Consider the following 24301-nt stretch of genomic DNA (forward strand, 5'->3'; position numbering starts at 1 on the left):
TGCCTATACTACTAGTACTATATTATGATGTCATCAGCAATAATGTCAAGATATTAAGTACACCACGTTATGCCAATCGAAGAAATTAATCAGACAACCCGATGTTTTCGCTTGGGCAGGATTGGCAAAAAAGCCTTTGGCCTGGCTAAGAGTTAATTAAGGCTGGCTGGGTGGAACGTTTTCGCTTCGAAATCAAGTTACACACGACTTCCAAGTTCCCGTCAACCCAAAAAGGGGTGCAAATCTCGAGGGAGCACGGAGTCTGCGTGAAGCTTTTCCCTAACTCCCTGCACTCCTTGAATTTTATTTTCATTCTTATAGAATTTCCCTTTGGGGCGACAGGTTCTCAAGTTGCTCTTCTTGCCCAACTAAACCCACTTGGTCCTGTGGCTGGGCCTGTTAACAACAGCAGGCAACCACATAAACGCGCTGAACCCCCCCCCCCCCCCCCCTCCTTCTCGCTCCCCTCCGCCCAGTGATGAGAGAAACACAGTCGCAAGGTCGCCCACAGCATTTATTCGATAGTGATGGGCCTAAGCTCGTCAGTAGGGCGGATCAGGTTCAGCAACAGGCTGTCGCGATGAAGTCTGGCTCCAAAAACGAGCCGCTCGAGCCGGCCGGGGGCTTTGATAGCACGCCTTTCCGCCCTCAGCCTCCCGGCTATACCCTTAAGTTTAGCTTTCATCGCGGGGTCAACCTCCCCTGCGGTGATTTTGGTACCTTCTCGTCGGATCCATATGTGCATGCCATACTGAACGTGGACGTTCCTCAGCGCCACAAGCAGGACCCATTCCTTACTTTCAGGACCCCGACAATACGCAAAAACAGAGACCCTGTATGGGAGAGTGAGTGGATTGTCGCGAATGTTCCTGCGTCGGGGTTTCGGCTGAAATGCCGCATCTTTGATGAGGATGCGGCAGACCATGACGACAAACTCGGGAATGTTTATGTTCAGGTCGACTCGATTAACAGCCAGTGGACTGGGTTTCGGGAGCAGACATTCAAATTGAAGAAGCGCACTAGCAGTAAGCGTGTTTATCTATTCGGGAACATCGCCTCCATTGCTTCGCGACGCTTCGATACCAGCGCGCATGTGGTTATTAGTGTGGAGTGTCTAGGGAGAACCCCCGGTGATAATGGAGCGCAAGTGTATACGGTGGGACCAAATTATTGGTTCAAGCATTTCTCGCCGCTCATTGGGAGATTAGTAGGGACGAAGGACGAGGTCCAAACCCAGGACGGGAAAAAGACGATCAGCCGCTACAAGTATGTGTGCCGTTGCCCCCCGGTTTCAGTTGTTCTTTGAACGCGATTTGAACTGACCCTGGTTCTTTTCCTCCAGCTTCCAGGCAATTCAGATACAGCTGAAAGGCCCTGTTCCTGCAGAGCTATATCACCGATATGTGGAGTTTAAGCCTTTTATTGCTGGAATGTTCACTTCCCACACTCTGCGGGGCCGTATACTCAACCGAGCCCTTCATCACCAGCATTACAGAATCTATCATTTTGACAGAATGACCCTGAATGGTCAATTTGAGTCTCCATGTGTGGAGCTGACGCAAAACTTCCTTGAGTTTGTCCATTACGCGCAAGGCGGGAGAATTTTCACCTATGTGCTCACTCTCGATGGACAGTTTCGATTCACGGAGACGGGGAAAGAATTTGGGATTGACTTATTAAGCAAGCATACAATGCACAGTAATGTGTCTGTCTATATCGCCTACTCTGGCGAGTTTTTCGTTCGCCGGCGCAAACGTCACCGTCGACTCCATTCTCTCGCTTCCAGCCATTCGGGATCAGAAGCCGTCATTGATGCATCAGAAGAGAACGAAGTACCAACCGACCCTGGTCATTACGAACTGTTTATCGACAATGACAGTGGCACCTATCGTCCAAATGCGAAATATCTTCCCCTCCTGAGGCAGTTCCTTTTGGGCAATTTCCCCGAACTTCATATCACGACTCTGGACTGCAGAGCCGACGAGGAGCGAATGGGGGAGCTGAAGCGGGAGCAGCGCGAGCTCAAGAAGAAAGAGGGCGGTCAGATGGCGTTCCTGCAACAACGAAGCACCACCTCTTCACTCTCCATCTCGAGTTCTGACGAGGACGAGCTCAATGAGCGCAGTGGTGCCGTGCCTAAGAGAGGAGAATTTTCCCAGAGGGTACATGACATGCGCGACGTGAGAGGACAGGTCATGAAATGGGCACAGGGAGACGATGAGAACCCTGCAGAGAACAAAAGCAGCCATCCCTAACCACCCAAAAGCATCACATCACACCCTGAATATACTGTTGATACCCCCCCGAAGAGCAAGGACCGCGGTGGTGATACCTAGGCCATTCGACCCTAGTCGGCTTTACCCGAGTGTCTATTCTTGGCTGGATTCCGTACTGTCTATAATCTTAATTAACTAGTTAACTATTCTTATAATTATTAGTAATGTTATTATTTTTAGCCGGGCAAAGAGAAGCATTAGAAGGCGCTGATATGCCGGGTTTGACTTTAGGCAAATCTGTTTCTGAATGACCTCGCATTAGATTCCACTGCGGCAAAAAAAAAAAAAAAAAAAAAAATGGGAATATAAATATCATCAATGAAAAGGTATGTATATATATAAATATATAAATATCCAGTTCTTTGAATATCAGACGACTAATCCAGCTGACGGTGGAGTTTTCTTGCGCCGTCTCTCACCAGGCAGACAAACGACAGTAAGACAAGGGAAAGGGTCAAGAAATGAAGCGCAAGTAACTTGAAAATCTCCTTGTTCTTGGGTTTCCCTTGTAGAGGAATGAGAAGTGAAAGAGATAGATAGACTCCTGTTGTATGGGAAAGGAGGCTTAATGAGGGATGGTACTATATATAAAGAAACAGCTGCACATACCTGCATTAGTACATCCATATATATATAGTTACATACTCTCTAACATACTCTCTATCTTCAACTCCCACTACCATTGCATATATATTATTGTATAAAAAGAAAAACATCACAATCATTTGTTAAGCCCCTTCTCACCTCACAACTGATCACATCGTTGTCGCTGACGCTAGAGATCAATCTATCCCACTTCAGGTATCTCGATCGAGGGGTAAAACGGCGAAGATTAATCAACCTCCGGCACGAGCAAGTCTAAGCCTCAGGTCGATCTCAACTTCTTCTTCTTCTTCTTTCTCTTCTTTCTCTTCCTCTTCGTCTTGTCAACTAATTTAAGACTTCCGACCTTCTCGCCATCACATCTACTCTCTCTCTCTCTCCCTACTTCTTCTCCAGGTCGTCGTCGCTCACTCGTTTTCCGTCCCTGCTCCTCTCCCTGCTCTTCTCCCTTCCATCCCCTAATTTCCATAACCGCCAGCCACCTCCCCCGCGCTGATCTCGTCTCGTGGTCGAATCTCATCACATCTCATCAGTCAGGATCGGGTTTCGGTTGGCGACAAATCAACGCGAAAAAAAAAAAAAAAAGAAATTAATCACCGAGGAAGGAGATTGTGGCTCCATATTCCCCACCCGAACCCGTTCTATCTCACCTTCCTCCTTTCCGACAGTGTTCGTCTGTCTACGGCGTACATCGCTCACTCGTTCTTCACGGCGTCCCGCCCTTGCCTTTTCATTAATCGCGGGTGCCCTGCTCGGGGGTCCAGTTACAGCTCGTTTGAGGTCCGACAACTAGCTTGCCGCATTGCCTTCAATCCAACCCTCCCTTCCTCCCACTGAGGCGCACAGACCGGCCGATGGTGACCTTTAACCGCCCCGGTTCCCTCTCCGGACTTTCTTTCTCGCGCGGTAACTTGGTAGCTTCAGCGCTTCCACTATGGGGATTGTCGGAAGCCGTCTGGAAGACTCAGGGAGTCTGTATTTTAAGGACCAGAACAAGTGTATGTATTGCTAGCCGTGGGGTGTTGTGGATTGCCTGTTTTTTTTTTTGTTACCACCCTAATTTCCCCAAATCCTTTTTTTTTTTTTTTTTTTTGAGGAGACATGATTTTGACTGACGCGATCTACCAGTTACAATTGCATCCGTGACGATATCGAATCCTCGTCGCGTGCTTTTGAACCTCGTCCCGAACTCCTTCCCCGCCACACGATATAATGCGAAGAGAGAGACAGGCGATGATGGCCCGATTGAGTATATACAGGTAACCAAACCTATCTTGCACCTAGGGAGTACTGCATGGGTCGTTTCGTTGGCTCACACTTCATTTCGGTCCAGGATCCGGATGTCCCTCCCTCCGCTACGGTTCCTACATTCCTTTTACGCTTAACCAACGATGACGAACTCAGCTTCAAATTCACTTTCATTCTCAGACAAACGAAGACAGGGAATGTCACCAATTCTACTGTCAACGGCGTTTCGACTTCCTTACCGGAGGTGGCAGATACAGTATTAACGGGGCTTACATTTGCGCACGCACCCAACTCCAAGGAGCTTGATAATTTGATCACGAGAGAATTTCACGCCAATCCGAACCTACAAAATAATTCTAATGTACAGTTTGTGGGAGATTATTCCACTGGGGGCAGCCCCTCCGTACAATTTGACTGGACCTGGAAATGGAAACCTCCCAAGGTCGCGGAAGACAAAGGTGGTGGTTGGAGGAACAGCTGCAGCTTTTTGGATTACGACCAGAGGGCAAACCGTCTCAACACACTGGCCTACTTCTCATTCTGGGTACAAAACACTTCGCGTTTAATCCTCTGCCCGCAGATTACTTCGCCAAATCTGGAGGTCAATGTTCCAACCCGGAATCGCATTCCTTCATCGCAGTCTATCCTTTCCCATTCTAGCGACGCAGATACGGCTTCAAATGCTCTGATTGCGCCAGAGACGCCCCCTGAATTGGTCGACGTGGCCCCAGTACTGACCCAGAGCTCTACAGCACCCCTTCCAGTGAAAGTCGACCTTCCTCATTCCCGTCCTGGGGAGGACATGAGTGCTGTTGAGGACGGTCCTCTGTTTCGAGCTACGATGAAAGCGTTAGAACAGAAGACTGGAAGCATGCGCGCTAAAATCAAGAAAGTGCTCAAGAAAGCCGAAGCTGCTCATCAAGCGCAAACCATCTGCAATGAAGCTGTAGAGGCCTTTTTATCGGCACTGAATGAAGCATCTACATCTAACACGAACGCCATCCAACCGGCCCTCGACCATTATTTCGAGAAAACTGCGCGCCAAATCTTGAATTACGAACGGCTCAACACTGTCCAACTCCAGAAGCTTGTAATCGAGCCATTAATAAAACTGTATAATAATGATATCAAACAAGCCGAATCGAAGAAGAAGGATTTCGAAGAAGAAAGCAGGGATTATTACGCCTATGTTGGCCGTTATCTGGGACAACGACAGGATTCGCTAAAGGAGAAGAAGCGAGCAGAAAGCGACTCGAAGTACCAAGTCAAGCGGCGAAATTTCGAGTTAAAACGGTTTGATTACTCTTCATTTATGCAGGATCTCCACGGTGGCCGCAAGGAACAGGAGGTTCTTTCCCATCTTACCAAATACGCCGATACACAAGCGAAGAGCTTCCTTGTCGCTGCTAAAAATGTTGGCGACATGGTCCCGCAGCTGGATGCCCTTATACATGAGGTCAACCAGGCAGATAAAGAGTTTAAATTTCAACGAACGGAAAGGGAGGAGAAGCGAAGAGCCCTGGAGAAGAACAGCAACACGTATATGGAACCTGATACTCTCGCCAACTCAAGCCTAACGTCAACGATAATTGGCAGTAGCAATGGGAATCCCAAAGCAGAGGTAGAATTGGGTCGTGCAGATAGTACCGGCTCCCAACTGCGCAGTGTCATTAGCAACAACTCAGCTACGTCTACACAGGTAAACGCACCGACCAATTCTTCGACCGGGCCATCCATTATCAGTTCGACTGTGAATTCAAGTGGTAAGCCAACCTGAAAGCGCTCATCAAGCCTCAAGACGTTACCTGAATGCTAATATGTAGCAGGCCAGCAAAGGAAGGAGGGACTACTCTGGGCTTTATCTCGACCAGGGTCCCATATCGATCCCAAGGGCATCAACAAGCAGGCCTGGCATAAGTGAGTCCTACTTTTCCTCTCTGAAACCTTGGGATTATGCGACTGACCCTACATTGCAGATTCTGGATTGTCCTCGACCAAGGAAAGCTCTCTGAATATAGCAACTGGAAACAAAAGCTTGATTTGCACATGGAGCCTATTGATTTACGAATGGCTTCGGTGAGAGAAGCTCGAAATGCAGAGCGGCGATTTTGCTTCGAGGTTATTACTCCACAGTTCAAGCGTATTTACCAAGCCACCTCGGAGGAAGATATGGCAAACTGGATCCGCGCCGTTAACAATGCTCTGCAGAGCGCCGTGGAAGGACGCAGTGTGTATCCTCCGCCGGTGTCACCCGACAATGATACCATATCCATCCGCCGTGACATTGGTTCGGTATTAACTGGGAAGAGTTCTTCATATTCCAGCCACTCCCAATCGGCCTCTAGCAACAATGTGACCCGCCGCACCACCGTGGGAGCAAGGCCAAGTTATGTACGCCCCGATGGACACGGTTTTGAAGAAAACCCCTCCAAGCTGCTACAAACGGTCCGTGATGCAGATCAAGGGAATAACTGGTGCGCGGACTGCAACTCTTCATCCAAGGTCGAGTGGGTGTCGATTAACCTCGGAATTGTCTTGTGCATTGAGTGCAGTGGTATCCACAGATCTCTTGGAACACACATCTCCAAGATTCGATCTCTGACACTCGACGTTAACTCCTTTTCGAACGACATAGTGGAAATTCTCCTCCAGATCGGTAATCGCGTGAGCAATATGGTGTGGGAAGCAACTTTGGACCAATCGCAAAAGCCACTCGCAACGTCAACTCGAGAACAACGGCTGAAGTTTATCACTGCCAAATATGCCGAAAGAGCTTTTGTGCAGCCACTGCCCTCTCCCCTATCTCGGTTCTCCGCGCCAGATGAGACCCTACTGGCTTCAATTAAGAGAAATGATATCCAGGGTGTTCTATACGGCATTGCCCTGCGGGCCAGTGTGAACATCGCTGATCGCTCTCGCAACACCCATGCTGTTTTCCTCGCTCTGGCGGCAGCTGACCCGGCATCGCCGGCATCGACCTCATCCAGCTTATCGATCCGTCCAAGCACTGCCTCGGTGAAGGCCATTCCATTCCCCATCGCTGAACTCCTGGTCCAGAATGGAGCCGAAATTCCTTCGCAACCGCCACCGATCCGTCTTTCCCCAGCCGCTCAACTCTATCTCAACCAACGAACTGCCAGAATATCCACCTTTAGCCCCCCTCCTTCAGCCCCTGGCCGTCCGTCAGGAGACACACTGGGCTCGCTGCCCACAATCCGGGGACCTGGGGCTGGAGGAGACCCTGCGATATCATCCTCACAGGCACCGAGCACGTTGGACAGCAAGGAACGCGAGAGATTGCACAAGCGAGGAAGTGCTGGAGCCAGGTTTGCCGGCAAGGTTGCTTCATTGGGGATTGATCGATAAAGCTGCCTCGATGACACTTTTCTTATTGTACCTATTTTATTCCTCCCTCCATACCCATTTCCTCTTTGTCTTGACTTTTCCGCCTTTGTTTCTCATGTGTTCGGCGGATGGACTCTCTATTAATTATACCTAATGAGGATCGAAGGACATGATGATGTGATGCGACGTGATGCGACGCGACGTGATGTTGAAGCATGGATTCTACCTAAGTGCATACCTACCTATCTACTTAACTTCCTTCCCTATGTTGAGCAACGAACAGACGACCAGAGGAGAAAAGGAAGACAACCCAAACAACTATCAATCATCAGACGCAATAGATGGATGAGTGTGGATGGTATAACAGATATGACATGACTTGTTTTTCTTCCCTCCTTCTCTTCTTCTTCTTTTTCTTCCTCTTCTTCTTTTCTTTTCTTTTTAATTTGAATATACATATATTTCCTTTCCCTCTCTTTTTGACCTGTGAATATTTCTTTTTTTCTGTTCTCCTCCGCCACCACCTCTCATGTTCATTTTGTGGGAGGAAATAATACCTACACCTATATATGATATGATATACTAGCTTTTCCGATGCTATATTTACCTTGTTTTCACATTTCGCATCACATTTCAACTATTTATACGGCTATAATCTAATGATACTCTTATATCTATCTGTCATGCAAGGCATTGATTTCTATGATTCTATAATCGGCTGGCTGGCCACATGTATGTATGTATGACTCTAGCAGAAAGTGGTAAGTAGTGTCTGTTGATCCGGCTGTTAAAAAATAGCTAGCAAACTAGATGGTAGCTCTCGAAGCCTAAACAAAGTCTACATACATCAGCACTCGTGGTTGGTTGCATTGTTAAAGGTAAGGAATGGCATGGGATATGTTAATTGCTTGCCAGACTCACGTCACTCGAACCTGTGTAGAATCAATGCATGTTGCTGCTTTAGGCTTTTGGAGGGGGGGGAAGTAGAATCGGTAGTTAGTTAGTTAGTTACTAAAGAGCACGTTTAATAATCCATTGACACGTAAGCTGGACTCTTGACTAGAAATAGAAATAGAGGGTTTTGATATTTGCGGCAGGAGGATATATGTACATACACACAACACCCTGCTGGTTGACCCGCTTGTGTTTTGTGTTCCCTTTGCCACAATTTCTTTTCTTGCTACGTATTTGCCGAATGAAACCGAGCCCAATCAATGTCTTGTGTTTAGGGGCCTCGTTTAGAGTCTCCAGAGAAGAAAGGAATTGGGGGGGGGGGGGGGTGTTAGAGAAGACGCCACATTCTGCGGTTTAGTCCGGCGATTGCAACGTATACGCCGAATTTCCGGCTGTATTTATACCCAGAATAGAGAGAGCCATTAGAGGGGACAAAAGCATGGTTCTGTTCCGCCACAGTCAGAATAGGGTAATGTGTGACTGGAGTTGGCACCTATGCTTCGTCTAGAGTGGAGATCATCCACGGACTTCATTCTATGTTGGGCATATTGAGATGCAACCGAAGTCCCATCGTACCTAGCTGTACCCGGGTCCAGGGCCCAAGTACGGAGTACGACGGAAAAGGGGCCTGTCTATGCAAACAGAGAGAAATCTTGAGAAAAGCGATTCAAGAACAAACCGCCAATGGTAAACTGCCATCTTCATCGGGTGTTGCGGTTTTGACGTACGATCCCGTGAGAGCCTCAGCCAATGACGTCATCGGTGCGCTTGGGTGGGAAAAAAAAAAAAAAAAAAAAAAGAGGCGCCGTCGAGGTCGATCCAAAAATGACCCATTTTCGGAGTGCGATTGGAGCTCTCTGGCTGATTCAACCACCATAGGCAAAAGTAAAAACCAAGACGGTCTAGGACTCAGCCACTGATCCTGGTCCCCATAAATTTCCCCCCTCTTGATGCAATGGCGGTGGAATGGGTCAACGAAGCGTGGCTTCAAGACGGATAATCCTACCCCTTCGAAGATCGGGATAGGAACCTGCCTCCTCTTACCTCAGTGGCTGTCCATCTCCTGATGGATGGGAGGGATTTGTGTCTCCAAAGGTGAATCTCCAATATGGTGGCAAGCCCTTGGTATCGCCGGAATTGATAATATGTCGACTGCATCGCGAGGTCTCAATTTTGGGGGAGGGGGGGGGGGGGGACTGCAGAGAGAAATCACACGGCTTGAGTGGCCTTTTCACATTGTCAAGAGGGTTCCCGTAGAATATGGAAAGGTACCTGGTATCATGATATTCATGTCCAATCAACCCGATGAGTTCGTCGAGTTTCTTTCCCCCAGAAAATTATGATCCACCGATGATAGGGATTAGTCATCCGGAACGAGGTCCCCACCAACTGAACTGGATGGATTCATGGAGAGAACACTTCCCTATACTATAATCTTCGGTAAATTCCTTTTGAATAGGGATCTCATCAGTTATTCACAGACAGAAGCTCAAAGGAATCCATGAGTGTCTCTTGCTGCCCAACAATCACAAGTCGAACTACGACTCCATGTCCCATCCATGAGCCGAACAGACGCTAGTTTTTCTCAGGTCATCATCGACAACGGTGGCCCCTGTACGGTATACACCCGTTTTGCCAATGAACCGAACCGGAATTTGCCTCCAAGAAGACTGTCTCTAGGTTCTCATGAAGGAGTGGTCTGTTCGAATACTTTCGAGAAAGTCCCCGAAGACCAATGCAGCGCCAATTTTGGTGGCTGAACTTGTTAACTACGAAGGTCAAGCAAGCCCTTACCTCGACTTTGTGACTATTTCCCTTGAGGAACTTGTACTCCGGAGTAGGTATTTCCACCGTCAGCCGCCTCCTGCACGTCTCATTTGTCCGGCTCCGGTTCCCTGTACTGAATAAAATGAAGGGGCGCTTCTAACCCCCTTCACCCATCCCATTGTTGTTCTTACTCTAGGAGCAAAGTGGGGATCCACTTTTGGTTCGTCTGGGATTTGAATCAAGAAATTACCGATTAAGGAAAAGATGAGGTCAAAGTAGTGACCCGGCCGATGGTTGGCTGGCATCCGAATCCGAAACCACCAATCAGAATTCAGATGAAGTAGTATTATCAACGCCGAAACCACCCGGATATATCCATCAACCTACTGGAAAGATCGAACCAATTTTCGACCTCGAGCCAATGGAGTTGATGTATACCTACTACTCATATCTGTACATGCATCCATCAGTCATCAGATGATTATATAATATATACACCTCCTCTCAGCATTCTAACGGATCAGCGCATTTCGTAATTCTGTTCTGACTTCTGACTGGGAGATCAGCCCTAGTGGGAATCCACTTTTGACTCTGATCCGATTGGAATTTATATGATGATGGGTTTTCTTTCAGGACCATCATCAAAGTAGTACCTTCTCTCTCCGTGCTACGTACTAGGACCTGTAGTGATCATCCTACTCCGTACTGTTGTGGATCATCTCTTCTTTCTCGCTGTATTTTGATTTGGGGAAAGATGATGCTACCCACAGTAATACCTTCTTTTCTAGTGGCAAACTGGGTGCTTTTCCTCTTTTCTCTTCTTTTCTTTTTTAATTACAATGGCTACCATGTCAATTGTCTATAACGATGGCAAATCGTATTGTTAGTAGTAAAGTACTACTACCTACAGAGTACTTCGGTAGGTATGTACTAGAGGGAACTACCAGGAGGTATCCCTACCTAGGTACCCTACCTACTTTAACATCACCCTATTTTTATGCAGAACTCAACTTATTTCCATTGATCAGCGGTTCCCCATCGAGATTGTGTGCATTGCATGGCTGGTGCTTCCTTTGCCACCAACTTTCTCCTCTTCGATTGTTATGATTGGAAGCCCTGACAGAAACTTCAAGCCCTCCCTTCCAGTGGACCTCGTCATAATCTTTGTTTCTCTTGACAACAACAATATGAAAAAAATCATAATCTGTCAAACTGAAGACCCCCCCGTGGACTCCAAGAGGGCAGGGACATGCTGCTGGTTACCCAATCACGACACTATGATCCAGCCATCTATGCCATCGTTTTGGTGCGTCCTGACTGCCCCCCGACAGCCACACTGTCAATGCCGCCTGTAGTACTCATAAGAACCAGACACTCGGCTCGGCCCTGGTGCACTCTTATCTTAAGCATCAGAGCAAACCTTTCTTAGACTTTGAAGGCTGCAAGGGTGTCATCGTGGTCTACTTAAGGACATAATTTGAACCTTCCCTTGGTATTGATATCTCCTGGTACCTACTACATCTCTCTCTCGGTATACTGCCCACTATAGCCTATACTTACTCGTCTTCTCTACCTTCTGACAAGGCCCATATCTACTGCCCCAGGATATATTCTGCCGCGGCTCCTGCCTCTTGGGCTCCGCTGACCTGCCGATAGGTATTCCTAGGAGGAGCCCAAGGGAACCGGAGCCCGTCCCACCTGGCTGCCAGACTAAATGAAGATTCTTTTTTCTCTTGCATCTGGATAACATTGTGTCAACAACTCCATGCTCCGTAAGTGAGCGTTCCGCCTCCTCCTGCTTTAGCATTGCCAGTAATAATTTCCGAGATAGTGTGGAGTTGATCTCAGTAAATCGAATCCCTCCTTTTCTTGACTCTCTCCTATCCAGATCTATTATTTCCCATTATTATTGTTTGCAATTAGAGAGGTAAGCTATTGGCACTGATTTGGTTTATTCTTTTTTTTCTCTCTTTGTTTTGGTTTCCCCCCCCCCCCCCTATATCTGAGTCTTGAACAAGAAAACTTATCTTGTAAAGCTCCTTTTGGGCTCCCAACCCCCAGGGATTAGATATCCCCCCCTCCCCCCCCCCCTTTTATGCCAACAACTCCCCATCCCCTCCTGCAGAGACTGGACCTCTGACAGGCAGCCCAATACCATCTTTCAGCGCGTGTGTTTCTGCCGTATCATGATTCATATCCCCCGGCTACACGATCGATGATCGTCCTCAATCATCTGATGGCCTAAGGACATGAAGATTTCCTAGTTCATGACTCAAGGAACCCAAGGGTAATAAATAATCAATCACCAATAACCGCTACCATATCCAACAGTGGCTGCTGCACACCCTTTCCTTTTGGGCAAGCTTCTGGAGTCAGTGGGTACATACCTTTTTTATGCCATATCCGGATACAATGGCCTTTATGATGAGTTATACACCAGTTATACACCCTCAGTTGCCACCATTATGTCTAGCAGGGAGCTTGCAAATTGATGTGTGACTTCATTCATTCATTCTTCCCTTCTCTGATTGCTTCCTCTGCTACTTTTCCCTCTGGCGTGGCTAGTCCTAGCCCCAGCCATCGATGATGCCCCTCTTAGTCCACTGGGATTCCCTTTTACTCAAGTGGCCACCACCATTCGTATATCTTTCCTTGTCGGATTCCTCTTGGTGTACAGCCTTTGCATTGCAGTTGAATTCGGTTTCGCTGCCATATAAGATTCTTGTCTTGATACTAATAACATATCCAGCTTTATATTTCTTCCTTCAGGGCAAGACAGAGAGACCTTATAAATATCCACACCAGAATTCTCTGTATTGTATTCTCGAATCGGTTTACATCCGAAATGACTCAATCCGTGGATAATAATCCCCCGGGCCAGCCCAAGCATCGGGAGTCGAAGGGGAAGAACAAGGAGCCGCCAGACTCAGAAAAGCCAAATGACCCCAGCAAGGCTGCCCCCCAATCCAGTAAGTTTATCATCTTCTACCGAACTCACTTGCGCTAAACGCATGCGTAGGATCGTCTTATCGTCAGAGGACTGGATCCGACAACATGCAATATTACCCCGGGCCACCCACTTACATGCCACAGCCCGGTAACTACGGACCTCCACAATCGGCATTAAGCATGGCCAATATGGCCTCTGTATTGCCAAACTACCAGTCCAGTCCGACCCGGTACGAGCAGCCATCGATGCAACAGCACCATTTCGTCGCCGCTACACCAGCACCAGGCTCCATGTACGGCCTGCACCCTTTCCAACCATATCCAGCGGCACCTACGAACGCCAACATGATGTTCAGTCCTTTACTCCGCGCGCAGATGTACGTGCCTTTTGTGCACCATGAAGATGCACGCTACGGACATCTCTCGCCAGCGGCCCATGGCGCTCTAGGGGGCCCGATGCCCGGTCCAGTGGGGGGATATGGTCAAAACTACTATAATCAAACCGTGTACGCAGCGACACCAGGGTATCACTCAAGGCCCTCCTCCAATATGTCATCGTCTGCTTTCATGCAGCGGCGTAGCCAACAGCACGATAGTACTCCCAAGGCATCGGAAGATCTTGAAAAAGAAACCCAAAGGAGGCTACTGAACCTAGACTACGATGTCTCGAAGACCATAGTTGACGGTTCGACTCACATGAGGCCGGCAGCGGCGCCGGGGCAATCGGATTCAACTCCCACACCGTCGAACCCAGCCAAGTCAGCCACGCCGAGAGGGCCACCGAGAAAACCCAAGCAATCCGGCCACGCCTTGTGGGTGGGCAATCTCGCCCCCGGGACGAGTATCGTCGAGCTAAAGGACTATTTTTCCCAAGGCGCGGCAACGGAGGTGGAAAGCGTATTTCTGATCTCGAAGAGCAATTGTGCGTTTGTGAACTATAAAACCGAGGCGGCGTGTCTGGCAGCGTTAGCCAGGTTCCACGATTCTCGGTTGCGTGGAGCTCGGCTAGTTTGTCGCGTGCGCCGGGGAAATACTGATCTGGCAGGACTTTCGGTGACCCCTCCTTCCCTTAAAGACGGGGACGGAGTTCTAGTATCGAGCCCTGGGGATGAGGATGGCGGGGGGGGAAGGGAGACCAATCCTACGCCAGGGCCGCACAGGTATTTTATCGTCAAGAGTTTAACGGTCGAGGATCTCGAAATGAGTCGGCAGAGCGGTATCTGGGCTACTCAAACGCATAACGAGGATCACTTGAACCAAGCCTACGAGGTGAGAAAAGATGATTATTATTATTATTACCTCTAGGGGAAAGAAAAGAAAAGGAAAGAAAAGCAGCTGACCGACAATGTTCCATCCAGACCGCCGATCATGTGTACTTGATCTTTTCTGCGAACAAGTCGGGCGAATACTACGGATACGCCCGGATGATGTCACCGATCAAGGACGACGAGGTTCTCGCGCGCGCGATGCCCCCACGGCCGGACCATCTATTTCTCGAACCTGACGACCTCAACGTCATCGCGACGCCCGCGACGTCGACGGCCCCGAACGGACGGATTATAAATGATACCGCCCGCGGAACTATCTTCTGGGAGGCGGATACATCAGAGGACGAGGACGAGGAGGAGGAGGAGGAGGAGGAGGAGGAGAGTCAGCAAGCAGCGCCCGCGGAGGAATGGGGGGGACTGCAGCTCATTGGGAAACCCTTTCGGATTCGGTGGCTTTCCACTGAACGAGTGCCGTTTCATCGTACCCGGGGGCTCCGCAATCCCTGGAATGCGAACCGGGAAGTGAAGATTGCGCGAGATGGGACAGAGCTCGCGCCGTCTGTCGGGGAGAAGCTCGTGTTGTTGTTCCACCCGGAGGAAGGCGGACCAGGGAATGCATCTTGATGGGTGTAATATACAGCATATATATATACAGCATATAGAGATGATTGGGGCAATTCTTCGTTGCATATGAAATGAAGTACAGCTTCTGTCGGTTGGAAGCTTGGACGGGACTAAGTTCGCTCGTCCTTTGGTAGCTTGTGAAGGAGTTGCTTGGCTTGCTTTTGCACGAGCTTATTAAGTTGTAATCTTCTGTTCGGTATGGTAGGGATTTGTATCTGGACAGGTGAGTTATTATGGAGACTTGGGGAATGGTATGATCTTTTCGTAGAGAAAAGTATTGACGTCGAGGATTTCCCTCCCCTTCCAATAATCATCCACCAGCCCTGTTCTGGCCCACGGTCAGCTCATCCCGCTTGCATTTTGTGGGGTAACGAAAGCAATCCTAGATTGAGCTTCTTCTTCTTCTTCTTCTTCTTCTTCTTCTTCTGCTTTTCATCAATTATTATCTTCTTTCCATCTTATCACAGTCTTCTTCTTCAGCTGCTGGTCCCCCCCCCCCAATTAATTCCTTTTCTCTACACCATTATTTGACCGCTACCAAGCTCCCCGGATTCTCTGTATGTTGCTTCGGCATCCAGCTTCTGCACCGTCACCTCTCATTTTCTGTCTTTCTGTGTGTGTGGTCTTGTCGATCTCCCTGCTCACTTCGTTTGCAGTTCTTCAACCTTACTAATTCTCGATTATTCAGTCGTCTGCCCCGCTTCCACCGATCTTATATCTTATTGCCTGGGTGGTTGACATTCCTTTCTGATAGTTATGTCTTGACCCCTTTCAACCGGCTGACTCAACATCTTTATTCACGATTGCCTGATTCCAACTACACACACTGCAACACGGCTTGTCTTCTATTATCTAGAAGCAAGCCGTACCTATAACTCCCCCCCCTTTCTCTATCTTTCTATCCCTACCATCATCATGTCCAACGAAGGTTGCTCTACCCCCCCAATTTCAGTCCCCCCCTCCGGCCGCCAGCGTCGAGCTTCCATAGCCTCTGGGCTTGGGTTCCCCGAATATCGATCTGGCAGCCAAGGCCTCACTGGCCCTCCGCCAAGCTCCATGGCCAACGCGATGGCAAATGCTCAGTCCAACCAAAGACGCCTGTCCATCACCACCTTGGGTCTCTCGGGCTCTCCCACTCAAACATCCCCCTTTAGCAACCGAAACTTCCGGCACGGTAGCATCTCGAGCTCCGTGGGGTCCAATCCTGCGAACCTGGAAGAGGCTGTGTCGGAAGAAGTTGAAAACATGCCTCCGACCGGCACTTCTCCTTTCGCACGCCGTGTCTCGTTTGGTGCGCAGGCTTTGCGCGAGGCTCGCGGAGGAAGCATTGGTACCGGTAGATACCCCCCCCCCTCCTTCCCGTGTTACCGGTGGCGAGTGGGCGGCGAAGTGCGTCGACCGCCGGCATCACCTCTCCGTCTGTTACCACTGGTACTTCAAATAAACTTCTCCCCCAGAACGATCAATCTAACGCATCTTGGCGGCCATTATTAGGCGAAGGCTTCAACTGGTCGGAAGCTCTTCGAGCCCGGGCCGAACGTGGGCCCGTCTCGCCCAATTCATCCTCGACCCAGCCTGCCACTAGTCTGGGCTCCTCACCTCACCACCAGCGGGCGGCGTCCATCGCGTCCATGGACCAGCCATCCCGCCAGCTCCCCAAGCAAAACAAGCAAAACAAGCCGGATTTCTTCCAGGAGAAGATTCTCCGGGGGGACTTTATGGATTAAAATGATCCGAGTTATTTATTTATTGTCTATACCAGCCGAAATCAGAAAAAGCATATTTATTGTAGCTTGTTTCGGGTTCATTCAACGGGATATATGGGCTGTGCTACAGCTTGGCTTGTTTTTTTTTTTTTTTTAATGATGATTTATGCATAGTTCATGGAATGGATAATGCTGTGAAGCAACAAGAACAAGGGATCAAGAACGGGGGAGTCTATACTATTTTTTTTACTTGCGCTTTGGAATACTGTATTACTTAACTGCTGGCCAGCGGTCGTGAGTGAGTGAGGTATGTACGGTTCATGGTTGTTACAGATTGCCATAGGAGGTATCAGATCTGCATGCATTGTTTTAACTTGGATTCTTGAGAGTATATGAGATGTTATGTTAAGAACTTGAATATTAGGTCAGAGTTAGGGTATGAATATCTGCCTATCTAGAATGTATCTATTCAAAGCACAAAAAGAAAGAAAACTAAGAAGAAGAAGAAGAAGACGCCATCCTGACCCCAACACCATGATCAATATAATGTGCAAATGCCCAGGCACTCCATCGTTGTCATCGCACCAGACTTCTTCCCTTTTCCCTTGCTCATATTCCCATTCCCATTCCTGTTGATGTTGATGTTGATGTTGATGTTCATATACGTATATATATATATATATATATTTATTTTGGTTAGGGTGATCGGTAATGAGGATTGTCGAAACGGGTTGTGAGGAAGGATGGTGGACAGTTTCTTCATTTTCTGAAGTGGGAATCTATTCTATTCTAGGATGTTGAAGTTTATACAACTCTTATAGATTGATTAAGGGTAAAAGCCAAACATGAGAATCATTACAAGAAAAGAATCCTTGGTATAATAATATATAATAGGTCCAAGGTTTAAAAAAAAACGATGAATGGATGAGAAAAAAAAAAAAAATAATTGACAAGAAAACTAAATGACCTTGTGTTTAGTATGGGATGCCGTTGGTCAGCAGCTGGAATTGATCGTATCCCTTCGTCGAGAAGCTCAAATAAGACTTGCGCACTAGCTCCCGCATATGCTCCGCAGCGTCTCTCTCATTCTTGTCCATGGCAAATCGATCATGGAAGTTTTTAAGCGTCTCCGGCTTGAAGCACGGCAGTCCGCTGTCGAGCATCAGCGAGACAATGTGTGACAGCTTGGCACTATACGGCCGTGATGCCAGGAACGCCTTCACAACTAAAGACTCGAACCAGCGGTAGGCTTGTGTGTTTGTAGGGTTATGAGAACCGCCAGGTAACAACAACCCCCCCGAGCCGCCATGGCTGCCGGTGTGGGAGTGATGATGGGTAGTACCACTCATCACGGCTACCATCTCCGATGTGAGCTTAAAGGGAGCCCGCTCAAAACGAACGCCACCAGGCGCGATATCAAAGCAGAACCCAAAGTCAATGTGAATAATATGGCCCGCATCATCGAACATGATGTTACCATTGTGTCGGTCCTTGAACTGCAAGAGATACGAGATGACGGAGTAAGCAGCCATACTCTTGACAAAGTTGGTTCGAGCTTCCTGGAACTGAATTGATTCCTCTCCCCCATACTTGGAGACGAAATAATCGTACAGTCCATTGACCGCTTCACGGCCGAGCATATCGCGGGAAATCGAATTCGGCAGCACATCAATGACGCCACATCCCGGGGCGGTGGAAGTGACCCGGTAGGGGTTAACCCACACATCAAGTCCAACACTGGAGAAAATACTCCGGAACGCCGCAATCATCTGGAGGGCAAGCATATCCTGCCGACAGTCATCTCCGACCTTGAAAATGGCTGACTGCCAGACCTCGTACGTCTCGAGGTGGCCCTTGGAATGATCGTGGGCCGATTTGACCAACTCGTTCTGTTTGGCAGCCTCTTCGCCCCACTGAGTCCTTGTTTTCTGAATCCTGAACGTCGCCATATACGGCGCCTTTGCGTGACTCTGGAGCGGTTTGCCAGATTTACGGTCAATTCCAACTACAACCCCATCGGGATTACTCGGAAGGTAGACGCCGACCTCAACCTTGATCTTGCGAAGCTCTTCTTCGATCTTCTCCTTCTTTTCCGGCTTGCTCTTCTTAATGTACGGCCGAAGCTTGCCCGAAATATCAGTGATTTCGTTGAAGAACGAGAATTCCCTCTGGTAGAAATCCCGCTCTTCTTCGGTGAAGCTCGCAATTAAGGTATCCATGAAACCATCCAAAGTTGGCTTGAGAGCGTCCGGCTGTGGTCAGGTTAGCGTTAACGAACGATCTACTACTCGAGGTTTCTGCTTACAATTTGAGAATCTTCGTCCTTGTATGAGTTGGCTTTCATATTCCAGATCACCTGATGTGCGAACAATTGGGACTGCTTAGCCGTTTCCATTATGTATCGGTCCACATAACCCAAGGCATCATATCGAAGAGCTTGCACCAACTGCGGGACGAAATAAAACCGAACTTCCATGGAATGACTCTCCAGTGCTTTCATGGCGTACTGTAAAATAAACGGATGGTTGCCATATGCCGGTAGGAAATATGTTAGAGCCTCAGTTGGATTCACAGCTGCCCAGTATAGCAAGTACTACACAAATTAGTGACAGGACAGAAAATGAATGTAAGTGAACTAACTAACCTTTAGCTGTGATGAAACATCAGCCGGTAGCGCAGAGCCAAACATAATTTCAAGGCTGCTAGGCTCGTCAATGACCTTCTCTGGGAAACTCAGCAGGAGCTTTCGAATGTCGTTGGTCATTTTTGGCGACGGAAACCGGGAGGCAAGTTGAATCGCCAATCCTGGGTTCTCAGCCCAGGAAATCCGCAGCATATTTTCCTAGCCGAAAAGATTAGAACCGGCTCGAAGCCATAAAAGTGCGGACAGAAACAAACCTCTGCTAAATTTTTGCCGAGGGGGGACACGTATTGCTTGCGATCCGATTCTAGCGGATACAGCCAGACCTTGAGGCGTGATCTCTCGTTCTCTAAAAGCACTTGGAGAAGGTCTTCTTTCGCCTGTAACGAGGTGTAGGGCCACCTGGTATTGCTGCCGATGTTAGCTACATTTGCGAGTGCAGCCACTACGTTGCTGAGTATCTTATCCTCGGCCTTGAGTTGTAATCTGTTACCACCAAAAGTCCATCTACATACCCACATATTAGCACCAGATCCCCGATAATAAAATAACAAAAACCTACCTTGGAGGGCTTTTGAACCAGCTAAGCGCAGCGGACAAGATTTGATGCTTCAGCTTCCACAAAGTGACATTATCAAACGATGTGCAGTGCTTCATCACGTTGAGACAGAAAAGGATAATACGGAAATGTAACTCTCGCGCTAGAGGATGGTTACTTGCTTGCAAAAGGCCCACGGCTGTCCGATCTAGGAAACGACAGAATAGCCGTTGAGTCTGGGAATTTGCCAGCCGAACAGCGTTGAAATGGCTTTCAAAGAACTGGATAATATGGAGATGCGGTGCAAGAATATTCTGAGCGTGCTTTTGTTGTTGAAGCATTAACGCTTTGTCAGTTGGCAAAAGCTCGATCTTGGCATACATTGGATCAATGTAACTATCATTGACCAGATCAGCATGGTTTTTTGGTTCTTAGAGCTGGAGCATACTCACTCGAATGAAGGATCAAAGAGACCCTGCTTCCGCAAGATCGAATTCTCCCAAGATCCAATTACTTCAACTAGAATTTTGGGCTCTAACTCGGGATTCTCGTGCATTACTCCTAGCCAAAGCGAGACTCCAACACTAATCGACTCCTTGGTGAATACGCGGAAAGGCAACGAAACCAAGTCTTGCGCAATAGCAGCATGAGGGCCACTGCCACTGCACAGAATAGCAGCGGCCTGACGCAGGACATCTCGTAACTCAACAAGAGAAACTTGGGTTCCTGATCTGATCTTATCGTGAACTAATGATAGGACGCTTTCTATACTTTTGATCGACCCAGATAAAGAGAGGGAGGCTGCTGGGGATTTGGAGTCTAATAGTCGGTTATATTAGCGCTAGGAGAACAAAGATTATAAAAGGCTTACCATCACTGCCAAAGAAATCCCACTCACTCCCATTTACGCCAACCCCATCTGGGCGGCGATATGTTTGACGTGCAGTATGTTGAGCAATAAAATCAGACGCGATATTAATTTTAGAACCCCCATAGCTGTCAACAGAGCCTGTGCAGACCGCAAATAAGCATTATGAAGAAATAATGTGCCTCGGGATAACAGAGTGAGTCTTACCTAGCCGGTGGTCACTTTGTGGTATAACGGACCCCATTTCAAGTGCGAATGAGCGGCCCATTGAAATACCGCCATGACCGTCATTTTCATCCGCAGCGGACAGGTAAGTCTACATCCAAATGAGAAGGCAATCCTGGACACTTCTGGGAAGGCAAATTACCTGGAGAAGACCCTTCACATCAAGAGGTGCGATGTCCATAACCGTGGTTACCCATGATCTTGCGCGCTCGAGAAACACATCCAGTGTCCTCTTTCTAAAGCTATAGCTATCCGGTAAATCAACCTTAACGATACCTGTAGGTGAGGTAAAGGAAGGCTTCCATTCAAATTCATCGAGCTCTTCTTCAAGGCAGGATCGCCACATGACAGTCAAGAGTTCAAGTAGAGCAAAAAGCGAATGTTTTTCACATAGAGCTGATGGACATTCTTTTATGATCTTGTTTGCGCAAATAATGGCGACCTTTTGCACCCTTTCAATACGGTGGCAGCAAGCCGTGAAGAAACCAGCCAATTCTTTCGATAAGAAGGGAACAGAGAAATTCTCATGCTTTCCAGAAAGAGTCAAGGTAAGGTAACAAGTGACAACCTTATCGGCGACGGCAGTCATGCAACTGGCCATCTCAGAAGTAGCCAAAGCCGGGTCACGGAAGTAACTAAGCGTTTTAGTACAGTTGCCCGACAGTGCACGAAGACTCTCAACAAGCAGAGCTGCATTAAGGAATACTGCTTTCGGGTAGCTCAAGCGCTTGATCTCAGACTCCCGATGAGGAATTTCAGTAACCAATGCCTTCTTTTGCTCTACAAGGCGTTGTGGGCCCATGCCGCGCCTGAGAATAGTGTTGAGCTCCAGATCACTCTCAATCATATCCATGCGATCCTCGGATACGAGGGAAGGAGAGTATTTCGCGAGCAACCGTAATTCTTCGAAGAAGCTTCGGCCAACAGTAGAACCGATCGATATCCCGTGGATGGCAATATTGAACCAGGCATCCCGGAATAGAATTGAAATATCTTGGTCATAGTGGGAAATTTCATTTCTAGACAGTGCCCCATTACTTTCACCAGGAGAAACCAGCAACGCTAGCGGTTTAAGGAGCGGACTAATATCATCTGGTGCGAGAACTATCTCCTTTTGTCGCTCATATTCCAGATCTGTGGCATCACCTTTATTGACAATGCTTTCTAGCAAATGGACGAGGTATAATCTGTATAGAGGGGAGTCTCTTTCCAAAGTCACGGAAAGGTATGTCATGGCGCTCAGCACAGCATTCACAGTATTCTCATATCCTTTTGCGACACCATCTCGGTAGACTCGATCATAAAACTTAAGCAGGAGTTGGAACTCAGCCTGTCCAGTGGTGGGGCCAAGTGCGGCCGTTTCCTTGATAATGCAGGCATCGACCAGAGCATTCAATTTTCCTATCTTTTGTATAAGCATCGATTGGGCCAAAGCACTTATCTTCTCATCATGACAGCTGGCGGCAATCGTTACAATAGCGTGAATAATGCTTCTGTATGGCATATTATCTTCCATGTCGCTGGCAGAAAGGGAGGCTATACTGCCGTTTTTCGCTTGTTGGAAGGGGCTGGGGGCAAGCCCGGTAGGCTCACCAACAGGCTGACCTTGATATTGTTTCTCGGTACCCGAGCCAGGGCTCAGGACATTTCCCAAGGAATACAGGGTCGTAATTACGGAATCCTGAGACAGAACACCAAGAACTTGGGAAAGGCATCGTGCTGCAACCAAGCCTGTATGCCCTGCAGGTATACCGCCCTCCACAATAAACCGCATAAGTGAGCGGCTTCCGGAGGATGCACTATTGACGGACATCCTGGAGATTATGGCGACGCATTTCAAAGTGATCGTTGCAAGCTCGCCACATGCCATCTGGCTCGGATCTATAAGCGTGTCCTCCAGCCACGAAAGAAGATCATCACTGTTCGCCGTATCCTCATTTAGAATCAAACAGTTAAGATACCCTACCAAAGCCAGAGCCTTGACAGAAAAGGCGAGGCGCTGTTGCCACGGTGAGCCAACCTGCAAGTAATCCGAACCATCCTCTAGAAGCTGAATCTCGTCGGTAATAATCCCCGTTAAGCGGCTAATCAAGGAGACCTCAGCATCATCGTGGCTCCTGGCAATACCTATACCGTCCATGTAGTCATCTAGAAGCTTCTCATCCGACATGTTTTGCGCCCCAGTAAGAGACGTGGCACATGACTTGATAAATCGCATGTACCCTTCCTGTAGAAGCATCGCCCCTAGTGGACGACCATCTGTCGTATAACGGCGAGCATATCTCCTCCAATCTCGGAGCATGCTGTCTGGGATATTGGCATTGCGTACCGTTGATGAAGCTGTTTCGATAGCGACCATGAAACTCTCAGAGAACATTAAGCGCATATGCTCGACCATGCGCAGCTTTTCCTTGGCAGTCCAAAAGGAAGTGAACTTGGCGGCCGCCTCCAAGAAGCCAACAATCGAGACGCTAATAGACAAAATGTTGACCGATTCACGTGCCGTACTGTATACATTCTCCCCACTGTCGGCACGTTGAGCTGGCCCGAGAACGTTGATGGCTTCCGCACAATTGTAAAGATACTCATCCACAGCACTGACGGCGGCCTCGCGTAATGATGGATACTCGGATGCGAGGTAGAGGAGAGCGTGGGTGAGGCTATATGAGAGGATTTCCCATGGGGAGGGCTTTATCTCGTGTAGGAACGGCGAATGGCGAAAAAGCTGGCCATGCGACTCCGGAAGATATTGAGACAGCTGTGAAACCAGTCGTGAGGCATGCTCTGCCTTGGTCACCGAGGGAGCAGCCTTGCACAAAGCGACTAGGACACCTAGCTCTCGGATATCCTTCAAAGAGTCAGTCCTTGTATTTCCACTTTTTTGTATAGCGAAAAAGAACAAAATCGGGAAAGCAAACCATAGGAACCCGAGACACCGGGGACTGGCTTTCTAAGATACCATTAAGGAGCCCATCTGAATGCTTTGTCAGATGCTGGCACTGCTGGGTGAGTTGAGCAATATCGGACTCCTCGTCGTACTCCGGTGTGCTGACGGCTAATGTCGCCAGTTTCTCCAGGGCGGAGGTTCGAATATTTGGATTGAAGCTGCGTTCGATCAGCACAGACTTACAAGAAAAGAAATATCAACCTGCACTCACTCATCCATGATAACCAAACGTCCCTCGTAGGGGTGTTTATTAAGCTAGCGACTCGTTTGTATGTTGTTTGATAGAATTCCCTGGACCCCTAAATGTTGAAAGGGTGACGACGTGTTAGAACTTGGGCCCCC

General features: G+C 48.3%; 7 protein-coding genes across 7 annotated transcripts; 6 read left to right on the forward strand and 1 right to left on the reverse strand.

Moving 5' to 3' along the window:
• Nucleotides 1–478: 478 nt before the first annotated feature.
• On the forward strand, nt 479–2498 carry P175DRAFT_0524784 (C2 domain protein; the record flags this gene model as incomplete). The annotated part of the gene is made up of 2 exons (XM_040899391.1): nt 479–1266; nt 1343–2498. The coding sequence occupies 2 exons, from the start codon at nt 479–481 to the stop codon at nt 2253–2255; spliced, it is 1701 nt and encodes a 566-aa protein (XP_040750574.1). The 3' UTR covers nt 2256–2498.
• Nucleotides 2499–3813: 1315 nt separating this feature from the next.
• On the forward strand, nt 3814–7493 carry P175DRAFT_0510474 (putative ARF GTPase activator (Csx2); the record flags this gene model as incomplete). The annotated part of the gene is made up of 5 exons (XM_040898512.1): nt 3814–3877; nt 4008–4138; nt 4213–5890; nt 5954–6044; nt 6104–7493. The coding sequence occupies 5 exons, from the start codon at nt 3814–3816 to the stop codon at nt 7491–7493; spliced, it is 3354 nt and encodes a 1117-aa protein (XP_040750575.1).
• Nucleotides 7494–11040: 3547 nt separating this feature from the next.
• P175DRAFT_0502704 (uncharacterized protein) lies at nt 11041–11890 on the forward strand. Its single transcript, XM_040897450.1, has 4 exons — nt 11041–11116; nt 11222–11499; nt 11565–11685; nt 11778–11890. The coding sequence occupies exons 2-3, from the start codon at nt 11443–11445 to the stop codon at nt 11667–11669; spliced, it is 162 nt and encodes a 53-aa protein (XP_040750576.1). The 5' UTR covers nt 11041–11116; nt 11222–11442; the 3' UTR covers nt 11670–11685; nt 11778–11890.
• A 1639-nt stretch (nt 11891–13529) lies between these two features.
• Nucleotides 13530–15133, forward strand: P175DRAFT_0290706 (putative YT521-B-like splicing factor). Its single transcript, XM_040892780.1, has 3 exons — nt 13530–13648; nt 13815–14411; nt 14501–15133. The coding sequence occupies exons 2-3, from the start codon at nt 13839–13841 to the stop codon at nt 15032–15034; spliced, it is 1107 nt and encodes a 368-aa protein (XP_040750577.1). The 5' UTR covers nt 13530–13648; nt 13815–13838; the 3' UTR covers nt 15035–15133.
• Nucleotides 15134–15856, forward strand: P175DRAFT_0290598 (uncharacterized protein). Its single transcript, XM_040892779.1, has 2 exons — nt 15134–15591; nt 15789–15856. Exon 1 carries the CDS (start codon nt 15233–15235, stop codon nt 15563–15565), a length of 333 nt encoding a protein of 110 aa, XP_040750578.1. The 5' UTR covers nt 15134–15232; the 3' UTR covers nt 15566–15591; nt 15789–15856.
• P175DRAFT_0502709 (uncharacterized protein) lies at nt 15530–16895 on the forward strand. The gene is made up of 3 exons (XM_040897451.1): nt 15530–15661; nt 15723–16370; nt 16529–16895. Exons 2-3 carry the CDS (start codon nt 15950–15952, stop codon nt 16759–16761), a joined length of 654 nt encoding a protein of 217 aa, XP_040750579.1. The 5' UTR covers nt 15530–15661; nt 15723–15949; the 3' UTR covers nt 16762–16895.
• A 598-nt stretch (nt 16896–17493) lies between these two features.
• stt4 (1-phosphatidylinositol 4-kinase STT4) lies at nt 17494–24268 on the reverse strand. The gene is made up of 11 exons (XM_040900863.1): nt 24171–24268; nt 23931–24117; nt 21155–23860; nt 20995–21103; nt 20791–20928; nt 20372–20738; nt 19944–20315; nt 19639–19888; nt 19385–19582; nt 19046–19333; nt 17494–18992 (listed from the first exon to the last, which is right to left on the reverse strand). Exons 1-11 carry the CDS (start codon nt 24176–24178, stop codon nt 17715–17717), a joined length of 5901 nt encoding a protein of 1966 aa, XP_040750580.1. The 5' UTR covers nt 24179–24268; the 3' UTR covers nt 17494–17714.
• Nucleotides 24269–24301: the final 33 nt, after the last annotated feature.

Source organism: Aspergillus ochraceoroseus, assembly GCF_002846915.1.
Source record: "Aspergillus ochraceoroseus IBT 24754 chromosome Unknown P175scaffold_6, whole genome shotgun sequence".
NCBI classification, from domain to species: Eukaryota; Fungi; Ascomycota; class Eurotiomycetes; order Eurotiales; family Aspergillaceae; genus Aspergillus; species Aspergillus ochraceoroseus.